The following is a 20,033-nucleotide window of genomic DNA, read 5'->3' as shown; positions in this document are numbered from 1 at the left end:
TAAGCAAAACCACTTCTTACACGGCTGTATTTTCCTCATAGCCCTTTGGCTAATATTCAACATCTAGTATCTTTAATATTGAATGCAAGGCCTTTTACAACTCAGCCCAGCTACCATTACAGCTTTATCCCCAGACACTTTCTTCTTCCCTCCCCATCTGTCCTACATTCTAGCTTTGCATAACTAATTGCTATTCCTCAAATATGCCATGTTCTTCAAAGACTTATGCTAGTCCTTCTGTCTTACTAATAAAGCCTATTTATTTTTTAATGTCCCCATCAATATCATTTTATGTGCTAGTGTTCTTAGCCCGAGACAAAATAAATTGTTGCCTTATATATGTTCTCTAATACTCTTATAACCACTATTATATTACCTGTTTTTATACAATCATTTGTGTATATGTCTGTCTTCCCAGCTAGATTCTTAACTTCTATATTTTGTTTCATGTCTCCTATAGAGCCTAGCTCAGTGCCTGCCATACAATAAACACTCAAGAAGTGTCTGTTGAACTATGTTAAATAAGATTCTAGACAATTTTGTGCAATAGATCATTTCTATAGCCTGACTTCTTCAAATCTACGTTGTATATTCTTCAAACTAGCATTTTGAATGATTTGATTACAGAGCATAATTCTCCCCAAGAGGTGGGGTGTTTTCATCAGTCTTGCCCATTTTTTTTCTTGCAATGTCATTGGAGTTGAACATGCAGCCTAATTCCACACACAGAGCAGACCTACTATTCTTATCAACCTCCCACAGCTTGTGAAGCCTTCAGTGTGCCTCTGTCCTTTGCCACAAACATGAAGCTCTTATTCCCTCTCATGGCCATTGTACTGGAGGCTTCCATGATTATTTTATTTGGATTCTTTGTCAAATATGAAACGGAGCAGAACGCTATCCAACCGCTCAACAACACCAACACAACAAAAGTGGACAGATCCCTTGAGTTACATCCTCGTGAGTAAACAATCTACTTATTATACATTTTGGGCTTTTCAGAATGTGAACCCATTTGGGGGACTTAGAATGTAAAATCTTTGAATTCTGTAACCCCTTGACTTCCACATTCGAATACCTTACAGAATTTGTGATACTTATGAGTACTAAGGGTATTATAAGTTTGTGCTGAGGTATCTGGTCTATGGCATCTGGTCTCTGTAGTTAATGTGTTTGGATAGAATCTGTGTCTATTAAAATATCAGCATAAGAAGACAAAAATTAAAATAATTGATTAATCTTTTGTGTTACCTACATCTGCTAAATGATTTAATTTTCCCTTAAATTGATCCTTAGTTCTGCAAGGTATAAACATATCACCCCCCAAACAACAGCAACAACAAAGAATCTAAGAGAGTAGAAACAGAGTGGAATACTGAGAATGGAGCCTGGATTTCGTGGGGGCCCTAAGGTATAAGAAGTGGTATTAAAGATGATATTGGAAGTAAATGGATGTACTCTGGGTTTTATAACATTCTACAAGGAAAGCAGTTTGTGCCCCTGCAATGGGAAGAAAAGTGTAAGCACCTAATGTATTTTAAAAGCAGAATCCTTCCCTGGGAATGGTAACTGAAGAAAAGAAAGGATTTAGTTTCAAGTTTGATAGGGAAGGCGGTGAAATAGTTAATAAAACAATAATAACTACCATTAACTGATTGCCTATTTGGAGCCAGGCATATTCATTGCATCATTAACCAGGGAGGGAAATGATAATGCATCCTTATTTTTTTTAAAGATTTTATTTATTTATTTGACAGAGAGAGACACAGCAAGAGAGGGAACACAAGCAGGGGGAGTGGGAGAGGGAGAAGCAGGCTTCCCGCTGAGCAGGGAGCCCGATGTGGGGCTAAATCCCAGGAGCCTGGGATCATGACCTGAGCTGAAGGCAGACACTTAACGACTGAGCCACCCAGGTGCCCCACAATGCATCCCTATTATAGACATTGTTTTTTTTTAAATAAGGCACACATAATTTTATTATTTATTAATTGATTAAATCATTTAAAATAGTAGCAATATTTATGACAGTTCTATAACATAGGTCTAAGTTTTTAAAAAACCATATGACATTTCTTCTCCCGTTCCTCCATTTTTTGAGGGGGTTTATATAATGGGGAGTATTCTCATGCAGACATGATGACCCTAGAGCCACTAAATGACTCAACCATGTTATCCTGGCCAAAATATTTTGTAGAATAGCCCAGAAGCTACCTGATTGTGGTTACACATATACATTTTTCCTACATTTTCTTCATTTTCCCCTACATTTCAAATCGACTTACATAAAACTTATGTGACAGCCTAAATCATTAGAGAGAAGATTATTAAATATTTGCTGGTTAAGAAGAAATGTTCAAGTCCAACACGTGGGGGTGCCTGCCTAGTGCCATGTGTTGTACCAAGTGCAGGAGTCAAGTACAGGGAAGGTTCTGCTCCTGCTAAGAAAAACCACGGCCTGTATAGCAGTTCTCAACTGCAGGGTGGTGGAAGTTATGGGTTTTTCACAAATAAGCAAGGCAGAATATTAATTTATATTTTAAGTAAAGTCAGTTAGATATAGGTTTATTCATCCCTCTTGCTTGCATTCTGCTATACTTTTCTGAATAGCAGAGCAATGCATGCCGTCACACAGACCATCCCTAGGTATAACCATGGAAGTGTGTGGTATGCCTGAGTATTATGTTTCATGCCATGAATGACTCCGTAGCCACTCATTTGAGAAACAAGATATACTCTGTTGGTTTTGGGCCCTCACGGCACTTAGCAAAGTACTGGTCACTCTGCTGAGGCAGATAGTTTTGTTTTGTTTTGTTTTTTAAGGTTTCATTTATTTGTCAGAGAGAGAGAGAGCACAAGCAGGGCGAATGGCAGACAGACGGAGAAGCAGGCTCCCCGCTGAGCAGGGTGCCGGATGCGGGATTCAGTCCCAGGACCTGGGGATCATGACCTGAGCCGAAGGCAGATGCTTAACCCACTGAGCCACCCAGGTGTCCTGAGGCAGATGGTTTGACAAGGAATGAAGTGTGACTGTGACAGTCAGCTAATTCTTGCTAACCTGTAGACAGAGTAGAGAAAAGGAGAGTTTAGGGAGAAGGCCATTTGAGGCCCGTCAACATTTTATTAGAAATTCTACAGACACACATCTTTAATATCTACGGGACGTTAAAGCCATAGCCATGATCTTGTTAAACTCTGTTACATTACAATCCACTGGTGTCACACTTTGAGTAGTTGTTACCTGTGTGTGATCTTGTTATGTTATACATCAATCATTTGACAAACATTAATTCACAGTTCTGCAAATATTCCAAACATTGACATACCTCATCATATAATAATGAAAGAGGTACTTGTTAATACCACCAACCATCTCACCAGAAAACCCTTGAGAAGTATCAGGAAGCTGATAAGCTCACAGTGAAGGACACAAACTTTCTAAAATACTGATTTTTCTTTTTTTAAAGACAAAAGGTCTTTAATGATATGATGGATAGTAACCATTGAAATAAAGATAAAAGATATAGTGAACTCATAGAAATATTCCCCAAAGGTGGGGGAAGGGGAGAAAGAGGAAGCTCTTTCTTATAGAAGAATGCCAACTAATTAATATAAAAGGAATAATAGATATAAAAAATTAGAATTTTGAAATTAAAAATGTAATAATTGATTTCAGCAAGGTTCTTCAATGAAAGCAAGAACTATTAGGTAAAGTTACTGGAGAACACATGTCTGAAAGAATTGCCCTACAGACTGCTTATAGTTTACAGGGCAAAAGGTACATTTATGGTGAAGAGGTCTGGCAGAACAGTCTTAACCACATGCTCAAATTTACCATCACCAGTAATAGGACAAACAAATTATGTGCCACCTGGTGTGGTGCAATAGGAAGTACACAACACCACCCAAAGAATATTCTTCCCAGAATATTTAGTCTCATTCTAACTATGGTGAAACAAACACATCCAAATTGTAGGACATTCTACATAAACGACAAAACACCAACAACAATAAAAAGCATGTGCGAGAGCCTATCTAAATAAAAGACATATGACAAACCAAAAAATGCATGAAAGTTGAGTGGTTAATGGGTTAAAAATCCTATAAAAGAACAATTTGGGGACAGTTGGAGAAATGTCAACATAGCTTCTATATTAGATAATACTACTGTATCAATGTCATATTTCTTGGATGTGATGATGATGTTATGGTTATGTAGGAGAATGTCCCTTTCCTTAGGAAACTCATGCTAAACTGGTGGGGGCAAAATGTCATACTACTTTCAAATGGTTTAGGGAATATATACGTATATATCTGAAGAGAGAGAGAACAAACATGGAAAATATTAACAACTGTTAAATCTAGGTGAATAGTACATATATTCATTGTGCTATTTTTCTAAATATTTGAAATACCTGCAGTTAAAATATTTGGGAAGTGGGAGAGGTAAGGATACTTTTCTCTCAGGGAGGATGAGTTCAGAATATAATCTCAGTGGTTCAAAGGACTGGAACTCTCTAAGAGCAATAAGCTAGGTGCCCGGCAAACACCTTGCCAGTCCTTAACCATTAAAAAAAAAAACAAAAGGGGCGCCTGGGTGACTCAGTTGGTTAAAGGTCTGCCGTCGGCTCAGGTCATGGTCCCAGAGTCTTGGGATGGAGCCCTGAGTCAGGTGTCCCTGCTCAGCAGAGTCTACCTCTGCTTCTCAGCCCCACCCCCACCCCCACTGGTTCTCCCTCTCTCTCTCTCTCTCTCTCTCCCTCTCTCTCGCTGTGAAAGAAATAGTCTTTTAAAAAGCAAAAACAAACCACAAGAAAGAAAGAAAGAAAGAAAGAAAGAAAGAAAGAAAGAAAGAAAGAAAGAAAGAAAGAAAGAAGGAAAGAAAGAAAGAAAAGAAAAGAAAGAAAAGTTGAATAATTTCTCCTTAGCCAGCTGAACAAATTTTACCACTTGATCCAGAAAAACAATTTTTCTAAATAAGAGCCTGACAGTCCTAATTAGACGAATCCTCGGGGACCCTCTTCAGTGACCCATTTATTCATGCATAACTGAGACATCTCCTAAAAAGCTACAGGTGCTAGACTTTCTGCCAGGGTCCTGTGAGGGACAAGCCACGTCTGGATTCCCATTTTCACATTTGAATTCACTTTCTCCTGAAAGAGTGCCTTACTGGCAGTGCTTGCTCAATATTTGAATAAATGACAAGCGAGCACACAGAGTAATAAAAAAACAAGCACGGAAGCAAATGAAATAAAATAAGGGGAATATGCACGATGTTACAGCTATGACTGGGAATACTGTGCAGAAGACCTGATTCTGGAAGGGCGTACAGAAGTTTGCCAGGTCAAGAAGTGTTGGGTTTGGGATGGAGAGGACATTGGGGGCAGCAGACATATACAGGAAATAGAGGGAAAGGACGGGTCTGTTTCATTCGTTTGATGGTGGTGGTGGTGGAAAGTGAGTCGGAATCCATCACCTGCATTTTAAGTGTGTTAAGTTATCAGGGTTTAGGAGATACCCTCCCGCAAGATAGAGATGGAAATAAAACAGAAGATACCAGCTATTGTCACATTTTCTCTGGAGACTAAAATTCTCTCTTGAGAATATCTGATTTAGACAAGTCTTGGTAATTCGTAAAACCTGTTGGAAGACTTCACAAAAGTTCAACCCCCTTCCCTTCCAGAGAGGACACTCACTTCATTCCTTGAATGGCAGTCTCACACTATAGAACTAAACTCATGGCCCTCTCTCTAGTCCCCACCCACAAATTCTTAGAGCAGGATAAAAGGTGATACAGAATTCTAATTGTTTATAGATCTTTCTTATCCACACTTTTTATACAGAATCATTATCTGTTAAGAGCTTTCACAACATAAACTCTCTAGCGATTGAAATGATGAGGTTCTTAAGCCCCCTTGTGGCGAAAAGCAGTAACAATCTTTGAGGGAAAAAACCATCAGAGCACAGTTAATATAGCACAATGAATATATGTACTATTCACCTAGATTTAACAGTTGTTAATATTTTCCATGTTTGTTCTCTCTCTCTTCAGATATATATGTATATATCCCCTAAGCCATTTGAAAGTAGTATGACATTTTGCCCCCACCAGTTTAGCATGAGTTTCCTAAGGAAAGGGACATTCTCCTACATAACCATAACATCATCACTTATATTTCAAAACCCAAACAGGTTCACTGGTTGACCATTGCCCATCAACAGGTCACATAGAATCCCAGTCCCCAAACCCAAAGTTCCCTGGGTAGATAATGAGATGAGGGTGGGTGTCCAGAATGCTGGCATAAGTGAGACTGTCACCGATCTGAACCAGAAGACTGTGCAGCATTCTGCTCTCTGCTACTTCCCTCAAAGGCACTGACAAGGGACAATTTTCAGAAATCTGTTCTTTCCTTTCTCGTCCTCCTCATACTGCCTTTTTGGGGAAGTAGCTCCAATGCACAATAAAATGGCCAAAAGTCTCATTGCATGGATAGGGTTGAAAGAGTGAATGACACTAGTGTGTGCCTGAATCACGGTAGGTTTGGACTGTTCTCATTCTCTTTATTCTTTTCATTTGCTGCCTTCATCCAAAGTTAGATTGGCTTCTAGACCACCAAAGGACCCTCCTGACTCACTCTACGATGCCAACCATATCTATCTGTCTTGTTATTTGTCATAGAGTAATACCTTAGGATAAATCCCCATGCCTCCAAAAGCTCTTCAAATGCCTGCAAAAAGCCTTTGAAATGCTGGGTACCTTTGGAAAGTCAACATCTTCATCCGCTTCTGGGTGGGATCACTGTCACAGATTAGCTTATCAAATTTAATTTGCGAAGTTTGAAATTAATGTGGTCTGCAAGTTGTGTCAGGAGAGAAGGTCAGGAAAGTTCTGCAGAGAGGAATGAAGCCCATAAAGAAGGTGCTACAGGGCACCTGGGTGGCTCAGTTGGTTAAGCGACTGCCTTCGGCTCAGGTCATGATCCTGGAGTCCCGGAATCGAGTCCCACATCGGGCTCCCTGCTCAGCGGGGAGTCTGCTTCTCCCTCGACCCTCTAGTGCTCTCTATCTCTCATTCTCTCTCTCTCAAATAAATAAATAAATAAATAATCTTAAAAAAAAAAAGAAAAGAAAGTGCTACAGGTTAGGATCCCCGAGAATCAGACTTTAAGACAGACATTAGCCTGAAAGAAGTTTAGTAGGGAGTGCCTTAAAGATCAACACCTATAGCAAGAAGGTTTGCAGGGAGAAACCCCACAGGGTATCCTGAGACTGGGATTGTCTAGCTTCACGTGGTCCTTCCCTGAGGCCAGGGGATGCTCTTGTGAATCAGTCACTGGGTACAGGCTACCCCAGGGAAAGGCAAGAGCATTTCCCAGAGAGAATTGAGAGCTTAGGGCTATCAACTGGCAACACTCCCTACAACCAGGGGAAATAGAATAAGTTCCTCCTTTCTAAAAGGGGTATCTGGGAAGTGTATGACAGCATCTCTTACAGTAGACAAACCCGAGTGGTGTGGTCTCCCAAACTCAAACACATTGTCTCCAAAGCCTGATGGTAGAACAGAGGGAGAAAGAACCAAGGGGTAGTAACATGTCTTTGAGAGCCTGCGAAGCCAACACTCTGCCTTGGTTATTTTTACATCCATCCCTACTGTACTCAATGCATGGAGGAATTGGTGGAGTCCAGCCTGAATTCAAATCCTAACCCCACCCTTTAGACAAATTAATTGGATTCCAACATCAGTTTCCTCTGAGATATATTCTGGGGGCATGTTCTTCCTCATGCCTATATCCACCTGAACCCCTGGCCACAATGGTTAATAGTAATTTGACTTTAAATGTTTTATTTTTTCTCTCTGGCTTTATATTTGTGCTCAGTCTGATCTCGATTTGCTTTGTGTATCTGTTAGGTTGAACCACAAGAAGTTGCCAATAGTTGACTCATTTTCATTGATAATTTCAATGCAAAAATTTCCATTTCATATGATTCAACCAAATACATGTCTCACTAATGAAGCTATACCTTTCTTGAGGGAAAAGCCTGTGTTCCCACTATCTCATATTTGAGCATATGTTTTCTTTCTTTATTTATTTTTGATCATATGTTTTATTTATAGTGCTTTACTGCATACTCCCTCCCACAGAGGTTATCCCATGCAAAGTACCTCTGTGAAACAGGTTCTTTTCAATATTGCAGATGAAAATACTGGAGCTCAGAGAGAATAAATCCCTTGCCCAAAATCACACAATCATGTACTAGAACTGGGGGACCTTAACTTACATTTCCAGACACCAAGTAAAATATTTGTTCTCCAAGAGGATATGGCCTTTTTTTTTTTTTTTTTTTTTTACAGTGGCTTAGAAAGTGCTAACAAAGACATTATCCTATTGGACTTGAATACTAATCTGGTAAGATTTCCAGGGCCGGTGCTGTTATACAGATTTGTATCTGTATAACAAATGAAGACTGTAGCTCACTAATTTAGTCGTTATTGCCTCTTATCTTACATGCAGACTTTTTATGTCAAATCCTGGGGAGCAAAAGATGACTATGTCCTAATCCCTTCAAACAAGGAACTCACAGTTGAGTGCAGGAAATGAACACCTCATCAAGGAACTATTACAATATCATGCACACTAAATAAATGCTAATACAGTGTGGCAAATGCTAAAGTTGAAGTATATGTAGAATGCTGTGTAAAAGACAAGAGGAAATACTAAGTTTCCCTGGGAGAACTGAGAAAGTCTGCAAGAGCGGGTGATGTTTGCACTGTGCTTTGCAAAAGTTTTCCTCAGGTGGAAAGTAATGGAAAACTCTTGAGGTATGAGAGCACATGGTACCCCAAGAAAAGGCTTAAATATTGAACAACTTGCTCAGAGTCTCACGGCTGGTAGGCAGTCAGGTTGGCCCTGGGGCCTAGTCTTTGGCTGCTCAGTTAATGCTTTCCCTTTGCAGTGTTTTATATAAAGGATGTAACATTTAATAAATGGGATATACTATGATGCAACACTTCCATGTTCTTCCCTAACACAGAATTTTTTTTCCTTCTTCTTCTTTTTTTTTCTTTTTTCAGTATTCCAAGATGTGCATGTAATGATATTTGTTGGGATTGGCTTCCTCATGACCTTCCTGAAAAAATATGGCTTCAGTAGTGTGGGCATCAATCTACTCATTGCTGCTTTGGGCCTCCAATGGGGCACTTTTATTCAGGGGATTGTGCATCACCATGGACAGACAATTTACATTGGAATCAAAAAGTGAGCAATCCTTATTTTTCAACCATTGTGTTTTCAGAGCAGTTGTTTCTCTGCTTGATCTCTTGTTAGTCAGCCTCCGAACTAGCCGGCACACTGTCTCCCTAAGACAATAAAAGATTGTTGGGATCCCAGGATGTGAATCAACACTTTGCTCTACTGAGCTGGGTCATACTTTCATGTCTCTATCCTCTCTGGCTTGACTTTAAGGACACGAGAACTCCCCTTTCATTAAAGGTTATTCCTTCCAGCTACAGGGAACAAAAATCCTCCAATAGCTTTTTTTCTACAGGTCTATATTTACATTTTGAAATGTAAACACTGTAGAAAGTAATTCATTTATCAGATCAAGAAAAATAAAGAAAAACCTAAATGAGATCAAGAACAGGTGGGCCAAAATAAAGGAAATGCTGGAGCAACCAGAATGTATGGCAGATGGCAAAGAGGAAGGGGAAGGAAGTGAGAGTGTGTGAAAGGGTACCTGGGACGAACACCTGATGGGGAGGGGCCCTTGCACACTGGATAAAATGATGCTCACAGTTGTATGTTGGGTGTGCATTATTCTTGGACGTATTCTTTCTTTTTTCCCTCAGCATGATAAATGCAGACTTCAGTACAGCCACAGTCCTGATTTCTTTTGGAGCTGTCCTGGGAAAAATAAGCCCAGCCCAAATGCTGATCATGACAATAATAGAAATCACTGTCTTTGCTGGCAATGAATATGTGGTTGGTGAGATATTTAAGGTAAGGATTAGAGGGTTTATACTTACTAGCTTTGGACATCAGTTCTGGTTACACCTAAAGGATGCCCACTCTACCTAGGGACAAACGTTGGTGAGCATGAGAGCATAGCAAGTGTAATTATACCCATCACTTATTTGAGTGCCTTTGGTAAACCAGGAGTCTTATCAACATTACCTCATTTCATTGTCACCGCCACACTATAACTCAGGTATTATGTTGTTTCTGTTACACAAATTACAACTAATGATCACAGATGCTGAAAGACCAGCCCAAATCTCGATTCAAACCTAGATTTTTCTAACTTCACAACTCTTTTTATTACATTATATTTCCTATCAATGATCAATTCCTATTAAATTTCAACTATTAGATGACTAGCCCTTTCTTTTTTTTTAATATTTTATTTATTTATTTGACAGAGAGAGACAGACAGAGAGCACAAGAGAGTGCAAGACAGAGAGCCCTAGCAGGAGCGGGGGAGGAGCAGGGAGCCTGGTGCAGGGCTCACAGGGCTGGATCCCAGGACCCTGGGGATCATGACTTGAGATGAAGGCAGATGCTTAACTGACTGAGTCATTCAGGCGCCCCTGACTAGCCCAATCTAAGGCTTTTGTTGAAGCCTAGATCAAATTTCTTCTCTCCCATGAAAATCTCATTGATTCCCCTGAGGATAATCAATTGAATATTTCTGGGTACTTCCCAGTATTTTGCTTGTTTCTATTGAACATTTAATTCCACAGCAAATATTTTTTAAGTTTTACTTAAATTCCAATTAGTTAACATGCGATATATTAGTTTATTACTTGTGATAAAGTGTAATATTAGTTTCAGGTGTGCAGTGTCATGATTCAACACTTCCATACATCACCCAGTGCTCATCATGACAAGTGCCCTCCTTCATCCCCATCACCTATTTCACCCATTCCCCCACCCACCTCCTGCTCTTTCAGCAGAAAATGTTTTTGAAAACTTTCTAGGTGTCATGTGATGGTGATTCTGACAGACAAAATAGTTAATGTCCCTGTATTTGTAGAGTTTACAGTCCAGTGAAAGAAGCCAGACATCGAATAGAGAATTATATATCACCTATCCACCCGTAAGCACGTGCATGCAGATGCACACACAAATATTATTATAAATTGCAATACATGCTATGAAAAATAAGTATGGAGGCTATGGGAGAGCATAACTGGAAAACCTCACTTAGATTGTAGAATCAAGGAAGGCCTCTCTGAGGAAGTGACAGTTTAGCTGGACCTGAAAGGTACATAGGAGTTTATCAAGTATGAAACTCTTAAATAAATTAATAAGTCTGTATCATTTTCCTACCTTAGTAAGTATAATAGGAGCTATGCCTCAGGTTTGGCACTCCAAACATTCCCTCTTGGGGTAGGAGACTGTAGAAACTGGATCAAATTCATACAGTGACCTAAAGAGGGACCTAACTATATTGCTTCAAATGAATCTTGGACCTCAGCTGGTTTTCACGTCATCATATAACACAGTGAAAAAATATGGGAAAGACCCGGGCTTTTTAAAGTTTCCAGTCTTTGAATTGTAATTAAATGCACCTTTACTGTAACGTCAAATGAATGCAAAGAGCATCTTTCTTTTGAAACAAGTGCAGTGCATAATATTTCACTAAGAATTTCCCTAACCTAGAGAAGTAACCTAAAATGAATTGAATGTCCACAAAGACCTAGCACTTTACAAACATGGCCTCAACACAACTATATTTCCTACTTTACAGAAGCAGAGATCCAAAGAAGTATAGTAATTTGTCTAAAGTCACATTGCAAGGAAGTACCTGACCTAGCATTGGAAGTCAGTTCTGTGTGTCTCCAAAGCTTGTATTTTTTTTTAACTTCACTATCCTGTTTCATTCTTTCTCTGACATATCCTTTCTTTCTTTTAATTTCTTTTATTGTTTAACCAATGAAACAGTTCTTTCATTGACTTTCCTCCTGTGGTGAGACTCAGTTTCACCTGTTATAACATGAATGTTTTGCCCCTCAGGCCTCTGACATCGGAGCATCAATGACAATCCATGCTTTTGGGGCCTACTTTGGCTTGGCGGTAGCAGGTGTCCTATATCGGCCAGGCTTGAGATGGGGGCATGAGAAGGAGGAGTCTGTGTACCACTCAGATTTGTTTGCAATGATTGGTGAGTAGAGATGAACTTGCCTGATTCAGTACCCAAGGCAAACTGCCTCCTCTGGTCTGTCTTCCATATCCAGCACTAATATCCCTTTCTGTGATTTACCGCAGGGACTCTTTTCCTATGGATATTTTGGCCCAGCTTTAATTCAGCCATTGCTGAAACTACAGAGCAACAGTACACTGCCATCGTAAATACGTACTTCTCCCTTGTTGCCTGCGTTCTCACAGCCTATGCATTTTCCAGCTTCGTGGGGAAGAGAGGCAAGCTCGATATGGTCAGTACATATTAACCACCATGAAAGCTTCACTAAGCGACACTGATGGTTACCCAGATGAGTAGGTCATTTCTGCATCACTGCTGAGCTGCCACAAAAAAAATCACAACACTGCAAACCTTGCAGAATATTTTGTAAATAACGTTCATTTGTTTCTTCATCAAACTGGTATTGTGGCTAATCAAAAAAGTATTCTCAAGGAATTTACAGCACTAGAGAACATAGTCATGCAAAAATCAAAGATTTGAGGAATATTTCTTTAATGATGGAGCTGACTGTCTCCAAGGTCTTAGAAAATCTTCCTTAGAAACAGGACTTGCAGGGCACCAGGGTGGCTCAGTCGTTAAGCGTCTGCCTTTGGCTCAGGTCATGATCCCAGGGTCCTGGGATCGAGCCCCTCATCGGGCTCCCTGCTCCTCAGGAAGCATGCTTCTCCCTCTCCCACTCCCCCTGCTTGTGTTCCTGCTCTCACTGTCTCTCTCTCTCTCTCTTTCTGTCAGATAAATAAATAAAATCTTAAAAAAAAAAAAACAGGACTTGCAAAGAATAGAAAAAAAGAGAATGGGGGAGGGTGCAAGTTGATTCTGTTTCCGTAACTGCAAAAATTCCTCTCAAAGAAATTACAACTAAAGGCAACGTCAGATCCTGAATAAAACTCTGGAAAAGAGAAAGGGCATTAGTGGGAATACCGATAAAATCAAATAAGACCTTTAATAGTATTCTATCAATGCTAATTTCCTGGTTCTATGACAACATAAGATGTTAACCTTGGGGGAAACTGGATGAGGGATATATGGAAACTCTGCAGTATTTTTGTAACTATTACATGTCTAAAATTATTTCAAAACAAAGCATTTTTTTTTAATCCTCCCAAGTTGGTCTTTTGAGTTTCTTGCCTATGAACTAGAGAAATGTCTGTGAAGGAATAATCCACACATCAGCTGTTCTTCTTTTCCAGCCTGAGGGAGAAAAAGGATATTGTAATTTCTTCAAGCATAGCTATGGACATGGATTTCAATGCTGTACAATTTGTTTAATGAAAGAAAATTAAAAACAAGAAAAGAAAAAAAACTTCATGTACAGCTCAGTCCTCTCTTAAAAGTAGTGATGAGCTTTCCTCCTCAAGCAGAACAGCCAGAACATGATTCTTCTGAGGAATTCTGACAAATGGCAATTGGGTATTCTTTCCACCATCTTCAAATGTTCTTAATACAGTGACACTTGTGAAAGCTGTATAATGTATAATTTCATGTATAATGTGCACATTTTGGTATCTCTACATTCCCTCTTTGAATATTGGAATGTCATGGACTCCACAAAGCACACAGCAGCCACAGACCTCTTTTGGTTCATGATAACCACAAATGCATTTCCAAACTGAATAAATAGACATACCACTACTAGAATAACTACATTATATGCACCCAGGCCTTCCATTACAACTTCTTTGGTTTTCCTCTCATCCATTGCCAAACTGGTCTCATTAACCTGATCACTCAGTCACTACCAAGGAACCCCAGTAAGAAAGATATCAAATGTCAACTCCTTGGAAAAAAGGCCTTCTTTCATTACAAAGAATCTTCTTTTTAAAAAAAGAATCAGGGGCGCCTGGGTGGCTCAGTTGGTTAAGCGACTGCCTTCAGCTCAGGTCATGATCCCGGAGTCCTGGGATCGAGTCCCACATCGGGCTCCTGGCTCAGCGGGGAGCCTGCTTGTCCCTCTGACCGTCTCCCCTCTCATGTTGTTTCTCTCTCTCTCTCAAATAAATAAATAAAATCTTTAAAAATAAAGAAAGAAAGAAAGAATCAGTAGCCCTTTGAACTGAAGAATATGCCATAGAGTCCATGGAACCCTAGAGAGATTGCTTCATTCCTTCTGAAGCCTGCCTCATTCAGCTCACTTCATTCGTGTTTCTGTGCTCCCCACAGGTTCACATTCAGAATGCAACCCTGGCTGGAGGAGTTGCTGTGGGCACTTGTGCGGACATGGAGATTCACCCGTATGGTGCTATGATCATTGGGGGCATTGCGGGAATTGTCTCTGTACTTGGGTTCAAGTTCCTGACTGTAAGTATGACAGGTGCTCTCAGTCAAACTTTGAATCTGTACCATCATCTTCTCACATCCCACCAGCAGAGAAAAGCTATGAAAATTCCTTTTATCAACACCCCTCCTTGTTCGAGGGTCATTTCCCTTCTTGTCAGAACTACCCTTCACAGTTCAGGGTTCAGTGGTTCCTACTTTTCCTTGGCTTCTTTTGTGTACCAGGAAAGAATCTGATATTATTAAATTATTAAAAGAATTAGTTTGACTTGAATGCTAAGTACTGGTGTTACTTTCCTCAGGGCAGTTTCATTAAAGTTTTTGTGGTTGATGATATTTGTTTGTTTTGTAAAATGAAGGACTCTGTGTCCTTTTAAGGGGATTTAGAATATCATCAGTAGGTCAGAAGGAGGAGGACTTGAAATCACTCGCCTTCGAATCCGCCTACTAAAAACTGACATGAGTAATTTTGCCACCAACATACTCGGATTCTTTGACTTAAGTGGGTTTTAGACATAGATGGCAAAAGGGGCTACAGATAAAATTTTCCTGCATAGTCATTGACTTCAGTATATCTAACAAAATAATAAACCTTCCTTTTTTTACAATTTTAGCCATGTCTTACTGAAAAACTGAGAATCCATGATACATGTGGTGTTCATAACCTGCATGGCTTACCTGGTGTGATAGGAGGCCTCGCAAGCATTGTGGCGATAGTCTTGGGAGCATCTAAGGGGTGAGTTAAAGAATGGGTTTTCCTGCACCCTAAGGTCCGATGACGTTTTATCTCACTCTTGGAGGAATCTGGTAATGAGAAAGTTTTTCTTTAGCAGTCCAGGCCACAGTCATAAGTATGGTCCTTACTGAAGCCAAAGAGATACAACTAGGAGAATAGAATTGGATGGGAAGGTGTGTCTTAACTAATGTTATGAATGGTGGCTGGTTTTCGTTTGTTTTAATTAACAGTGCTAATTTAAATATTTCTAACAGGCAAGTGTCTCCTCACAGATAGGGCAATTTGATAATCACAATCAGATAACAGTAGGCTTACTCCTTTAGTTGGTATCACCAAAATGGAGGAGGGGGCATCTGTGATGAGAGGATCAGTCATTTCCTACGAACAACACATCGAACAATGAGTGAGCATAATGTGAAGTGAAGCTGGATCTGGAGAATCGGGAAGCCCGGCATAGGCTCCAGCTTTGCTGTTGACTAATAATGGGGACTTTGACAACTCACTTAGCTCCTGTGGTTCTGTTTCCTCTTCTGTAAAATGAGGTTGGATACTTAGGTTTATTCTCTAAAATCCCTGCAAGCTCTAACAGACCTGGAATCTTCCCAGAGGGGGCTTAAGTGTTTAAATGGCTGGAGGAACAACAGTTAACAGTCAAATCCAGGACAACAAAAGCGATGTCAAAGGCCAACAGTTGTCACTTTTAGGTAACAAGATGGGGACAATTTGATATGAAAATCATCCATGCAAAACAGCTAGGAAGAGCAGAGAGTCCAGATAAACTCAGGGATTCAGGAAGGAGGAATCAAAACACTCAATTTTGAAAGCGTGAAGAAAAGGTGAATATGTTTGAAAATGTCTCAAAGTGACTACTAGCTAGAGTTGAATAATTTGAAGAGAAAAATCTCTTTAATTTTCACAGATTAAAATTCAACTCTGTTGAGATCAGTCACGATAAATATTTGAAAAAATTTGTTTAATCGTATTTTCTACTGAATAGAAAGTTTGCTTCCACTTTCATGTCAAGAGCTGACCCATTTCTCCTGTTTTCTTTTTTTGCCCCCTTTGCAAAATTGAACAACAACCCCAGAAAAAGCCACATTTTCTTGCAGCTCTCTCCAGGACCTAACATGCTGTTGAGACCAAACACTAACATATTTGAATGCAAATCAAGCATGAGAAAAGCCTGGGTCCATGAGCTCAGTTCCTAAGTGCTATGGTGTGTAAACACTCTTAGACGTGCCTTATGATGAGAAATAAAGGAATTCTTGAGCATCATGCCTGCACCAGTTCCATGGACGCAATAAAACAAGACTATCTGGCTCTCACAGGCTGGGTCTCACTGGGTGGCCAGATTTGGGGTAGGTTCCGTGGTTGAGAGTCTAGTCCTTGGGTATTCAGGCTGAGCAGCCACTTCTCAGTGTGCTCAGAGGGCTTTGGGGGTGGGGGTGGATGGGGAGCTTTGGAAGGCCCAGTCACATGGGTGGCACTCACACACGTCTCACACACCAGACAAAATATTTCGGCCAAGAGCCAAGACTGTTTACTCAGATGTTTCTATTCAGAATACTAAAATGCAAATCAGGTTTCTTGGTAAGCATAGAACAAGGAGAAGTAAGGATTCTTAAAGGACATCTGTGCACATTATGGCAGCCTAATTCTAATAATGCGGTTAATTTTGTTAAACCTCCTGTTTCCCAAGCCTGTTTTATCATGGGATACTTTTTATCAAAAGTATCTTCTAATATTTTGGAAAAGATTTTGGCAAATTCTGGTAAAATTAATAGGCCGTTGACAAAAGAAAAATATCAAGTGAATAAATATATATTAAATATTTGTCCTCACTCGTGATCAAAGAAATGCAAATTAACACAAGTTACCAATTTTTCAATTATAAAGTTGATAAAGATTAAATGAATAATAATACTGAATGGTGGCTAACGTAGAGAAATAGGGATATGAATTTCAAAAAGTCCTTAAAAGTGTATAAACTTTCACTAATAATTTCATTTCTAGATAGGTTTTTATTTTAGGGAAATTATTGGGCAAATTCATAAGCATGTTCATAAGAGGATGTGTTTTCACAACATTTTTAAAAATATGAGACATTGGAAGCTAAAATTAGCTTTTCTGATCTTATTGATTTTTTAAATTAAATTGCAATTGTTCCTTTTGGGATGGGGTAAGGAAAGATGGCCACTCATGTTTCTTTTGTACATTACTCCATCCTCAGTGCCTAGAAGGGAAGGTAGCACAGAGTGAGTACTCAATAAATATTTGTTAAACGAATCATATGGGGGATGAGAACCTGATGCCATATTTTTAGAAAATACTAAACTCTTTCTAAGGAAGATCTTTTCATCACTCCTGAAGAAAAAGGTGATTTTTGCTTAAATGCTTATAAGGACTTTTTAACATTGCTCAAGAATTTCCAAGAAAATAAAAATACAAAATAAAACAAAAATTGTAATTAAGTGTTCGTTTGCTGGTGTAATGCTGCTCTCCGGCCTGAAGATGGCAAGCATCCACTCCCTCGGGAAATGAGATTTGTTAGCTGGTTATCTTGGAAAAACAACACTTTTCTTTTGGCTTCCTAGGTCTAGCATGGTCATGCAGGCAGCTGCCCTAGGTTCTTCGATTGGAACAGCAATTGTTGGAGGGCTGATCACAGGTCAGGATGAAAAGTAAACACTTCCATGTGCCATATGCGGTCAGCGTAATAGATGATAAACATATCGCCTGGTAAATTTGAAAATATTCTAAACTTCTGACAGTAAAGTAATCGTGTAAGCTCAAGGGGATGATTTTATAGCTATATATATTTATATGTATTTTTTTAATATTTTATTTTTAAGTAATCTCTACACCCAATGTGGGGCTTGAACTCAAACCCCAAGATCAAGAGTCGCCCCTTATAGTAGTATTTTTATTACTATGCAAGTAAGTTTTCCTCTTCAGCATCATAACGTGACTTGTTGTCTCCCTACGCTCGTAGGTTTAATTCTCAGGTTCATTGTCCGCGTACAGCCATCTACGGAATTCTTCTTTGATGATTCTGTTTATTGGGAGGTACTGTACAGTGTTCTAAGACTGTAAATGAGGACTATACCAGTGACAGTTTTGCTCACCCAAAGCCTAAATGTCTGTTTGGCATCCTTGTGATAAAATTGGATAAACTGCCTAATTATAGAGAGAAAACTGAGACAATGTGTCCGGACAGATAAAATGAGAAGTTAAGGTCTTTTCCAAAGCAGAAAGGACATGAAGAAAAGACAGAATTTAGTAGGCACATGTCCCTTGCTCCTCTGAAAGTAATAAAAAGTCCTCATAAATATAATAGGAATCCCAGGCAGTGGCATGAGATTTTATACCATATATATGAATAGGTAAAAACAGGTAGAATATGGGAGGTTGAAAAAATCTCAGTGAAGAATCTGACAAGAGGTTTTTATGAATAATATCATCTTCTTTCTAACCTCCAGTTTCTACCTCTTTACTCCATTGACATTTTCCCCAGATTATTTCCTGCAAAGCTTAAGAGGGATTGATATTTTGATGTGTTCAATGGGATTTTCAGGGAAAACAGGTTTGGTGAAGAGAATGTAGTCAGGGTGAGTGAGGTAAATATTCTTGTTCTTTTATTTTTCCCCAAGACAAACAATTGTTATTCCTAGTTCTTTCTAAGCTTGGATAATAATTATAGAAAATACCTTTTGTGTTTCAATACTAACCTCTGTCAGGCCCAAGTGAAAGAAACTATAAAGTGCCCTAATCCTGTTTTCTTTAAAGGTCCCCACGGGGAAAGAAGTTGACGATGAATGAAGATGATGGCCACAACCAGCCGGAACCTAAAGATTAAATATCATTCCTGTGCTTCAACTTCCTTTCCCTTTATCTAGAATCATGTTTAAAATTTTTAAACGGCAGCATCCAACAAGATCATGGAACAGAATGGATAGGTCCTGAGCCCCAAATGTCCAGTATGAAAAATCTTAACACAATCTGATGCTGTTTCTTGACCCTCAATGATTGCTTAATTGAAAGAATGTGACTTGTAAAACAGATGGTCAAACGGATTCTCTTTAGGACTCCCAGACTACTCTTGCCAGTGGGTAGGTACAGGGTGAACATTCCATGTTTCTTCTTGTATTTTTTTTTCCCATAGAGGTAAATTTACAAAGAAATCAACACATCTGATTATGTCAGTTTCTTAATATACATACTATGTCTTCAATCCCAAAGGTATAAAACTAGAGCCAATAAAACAATATGTAAGAAATCTATATATGAAATATGAAAGAAATGTATTGTATAGAGCAAGAACATGATTGTTTTTGGTGGTGCTTTTTTGATTTAAAAATAGTCTAGTTAGTAATGCTGTGTCTTCACTTGAATATTCTTATGCTTAATTCTTTTTGCATGTTTATTATTTGCAACAAGAGCTCAAATGCTATTTGACCAAAGTCTATTTTGTATAAAATTCCAATAAATTAAATGTTATTTTATTATAAATTAAAACATTTGTCTTTGGCTCTCCTTTCTTTGGTGCTTGGGATTCATTTTATTAACAAGCACACACACATACACTCCTCATATTTAGTTCATATTCAATCCAAATAAATTGTTACTATGTGTTAACTACAAAATAATCAAGTTAATATCTCACATTATAAGGTAAGTTTTAAAGAACTAAATTTTAGAAAATGTAATTGAAATAGTCATATAAAACCATTTCTAGAGAAATATGATTTTTTTTTCTCTCTAGAACCTTTTAAGATTTTTATTCTATTTCTGGAATCCTGGAATCTTGTCAGGATGTGTCTTTGTA

General features: G+C 38.9%; 2 protein-coding genes across 4 annotated transcripts in view; one reads left to right on the top strand and one right to left on the bottom strand.

Moving 5' to 3' along the window:
• Positions 1-620: 620 nt before the first annotated feature.
• Positions 621-19,659, top strand: RHAG (Rh associated glycoprotein). 3 transcript variants are annotated; one of them, XM_025890811.2, is made up of 10 exons: positions 621-960; positions 9,071-9,254; positions 9,845-9,995; positions 12,012-12,159; positions 12,264-12,430; positions 14,359-14,496; positions 15,087-15,208; positions 17,803-17,876; positions 18,201-18,274; positions 18,995-19,659. In XM_025890811.2, exons 1-10 carry the CDS (start codon positions 804-806, stop codon positions 19,025-19,027), a joined length of 1,248 nt encoding a protein of 415 aa, XP_025746596.1. In that variant the 5' UTR covers positions 621-803; the 3' UTR covers positions 19,028-19,659. The 3 variants fall into 3 exon arrangements, with proteins under 3 accessions (XP_025746596.1, XP_025746598.1, XP_025746599.1); XM_025890813.2 differs by lacking the exon at positions 18,201-18,274 and having other exon boundaries at positions 622-960; XM_025890814.2 differs by lacking the exons at positions 17,803-17,876; positions 18,201-18,274 and having other exon boundaries at positions 622-960.
• The window catches only part of CUNH6orf141 (chromosome unknown C6orf141 homolog), a 60,606-nt gene continuing 43,422 nt past the window's right edge, over positions 2,850-20,033 (bottom strand). Inside the window, exon 5 of the mRNA XM_073905073.1 lies at positions 2,850-3,055. The gene's annotated coding sequence lies outside the window, so the exon portion shown is untranslated. The remainder of the gene's footprint in view (positions 3,056-20,033) is intronic.

Source organism: Callorhinus ursinus, unplaced genomic scaffold (genome assembly GCF_003265705.2).
Source record: "Callorhinus ursinus isolate GAN/ISIS: 27379988/994484 unplaced genomic scaffold, GSC_fseal_2.0 scaffold22, whole genome shotgun sequence".
NCBI classification, from domain to species: Eukaryota; Metazoa; Chordata; class Mammalia; order Carnivora; family Otariidae; genus Callorhinus; species Callorhinus ursinus.
This window is presented reverse-complemented; position numbering and strand designations above follow the sequence as displayed.

Excerpts from the sequence above, each read along its gene's own strand:
- RHAG (XM_025890811.2), top strand. The coding sequence starts at position 804 with ATGAAGCTCTTATTCCCTCTCATGGCCATTGTACTGGAGGCTTCCATG. Across the intron at positions 15,209-17,802 it reads GTCTTGGGAGCATCTAAGGG|GTCTAGCATGGTCATGCAGG; the intron begins GTGAGTTAAAGA and ends TTGGCTTCCTAG. Across the intron at positions 18,275-18,994 it reads ATGATTCTGTTTATTGGGAG|GTCCCCACGGGGAAAGAAGT; the intron begins GTACTGTACAGT and ends TTTTCTTTAAAG.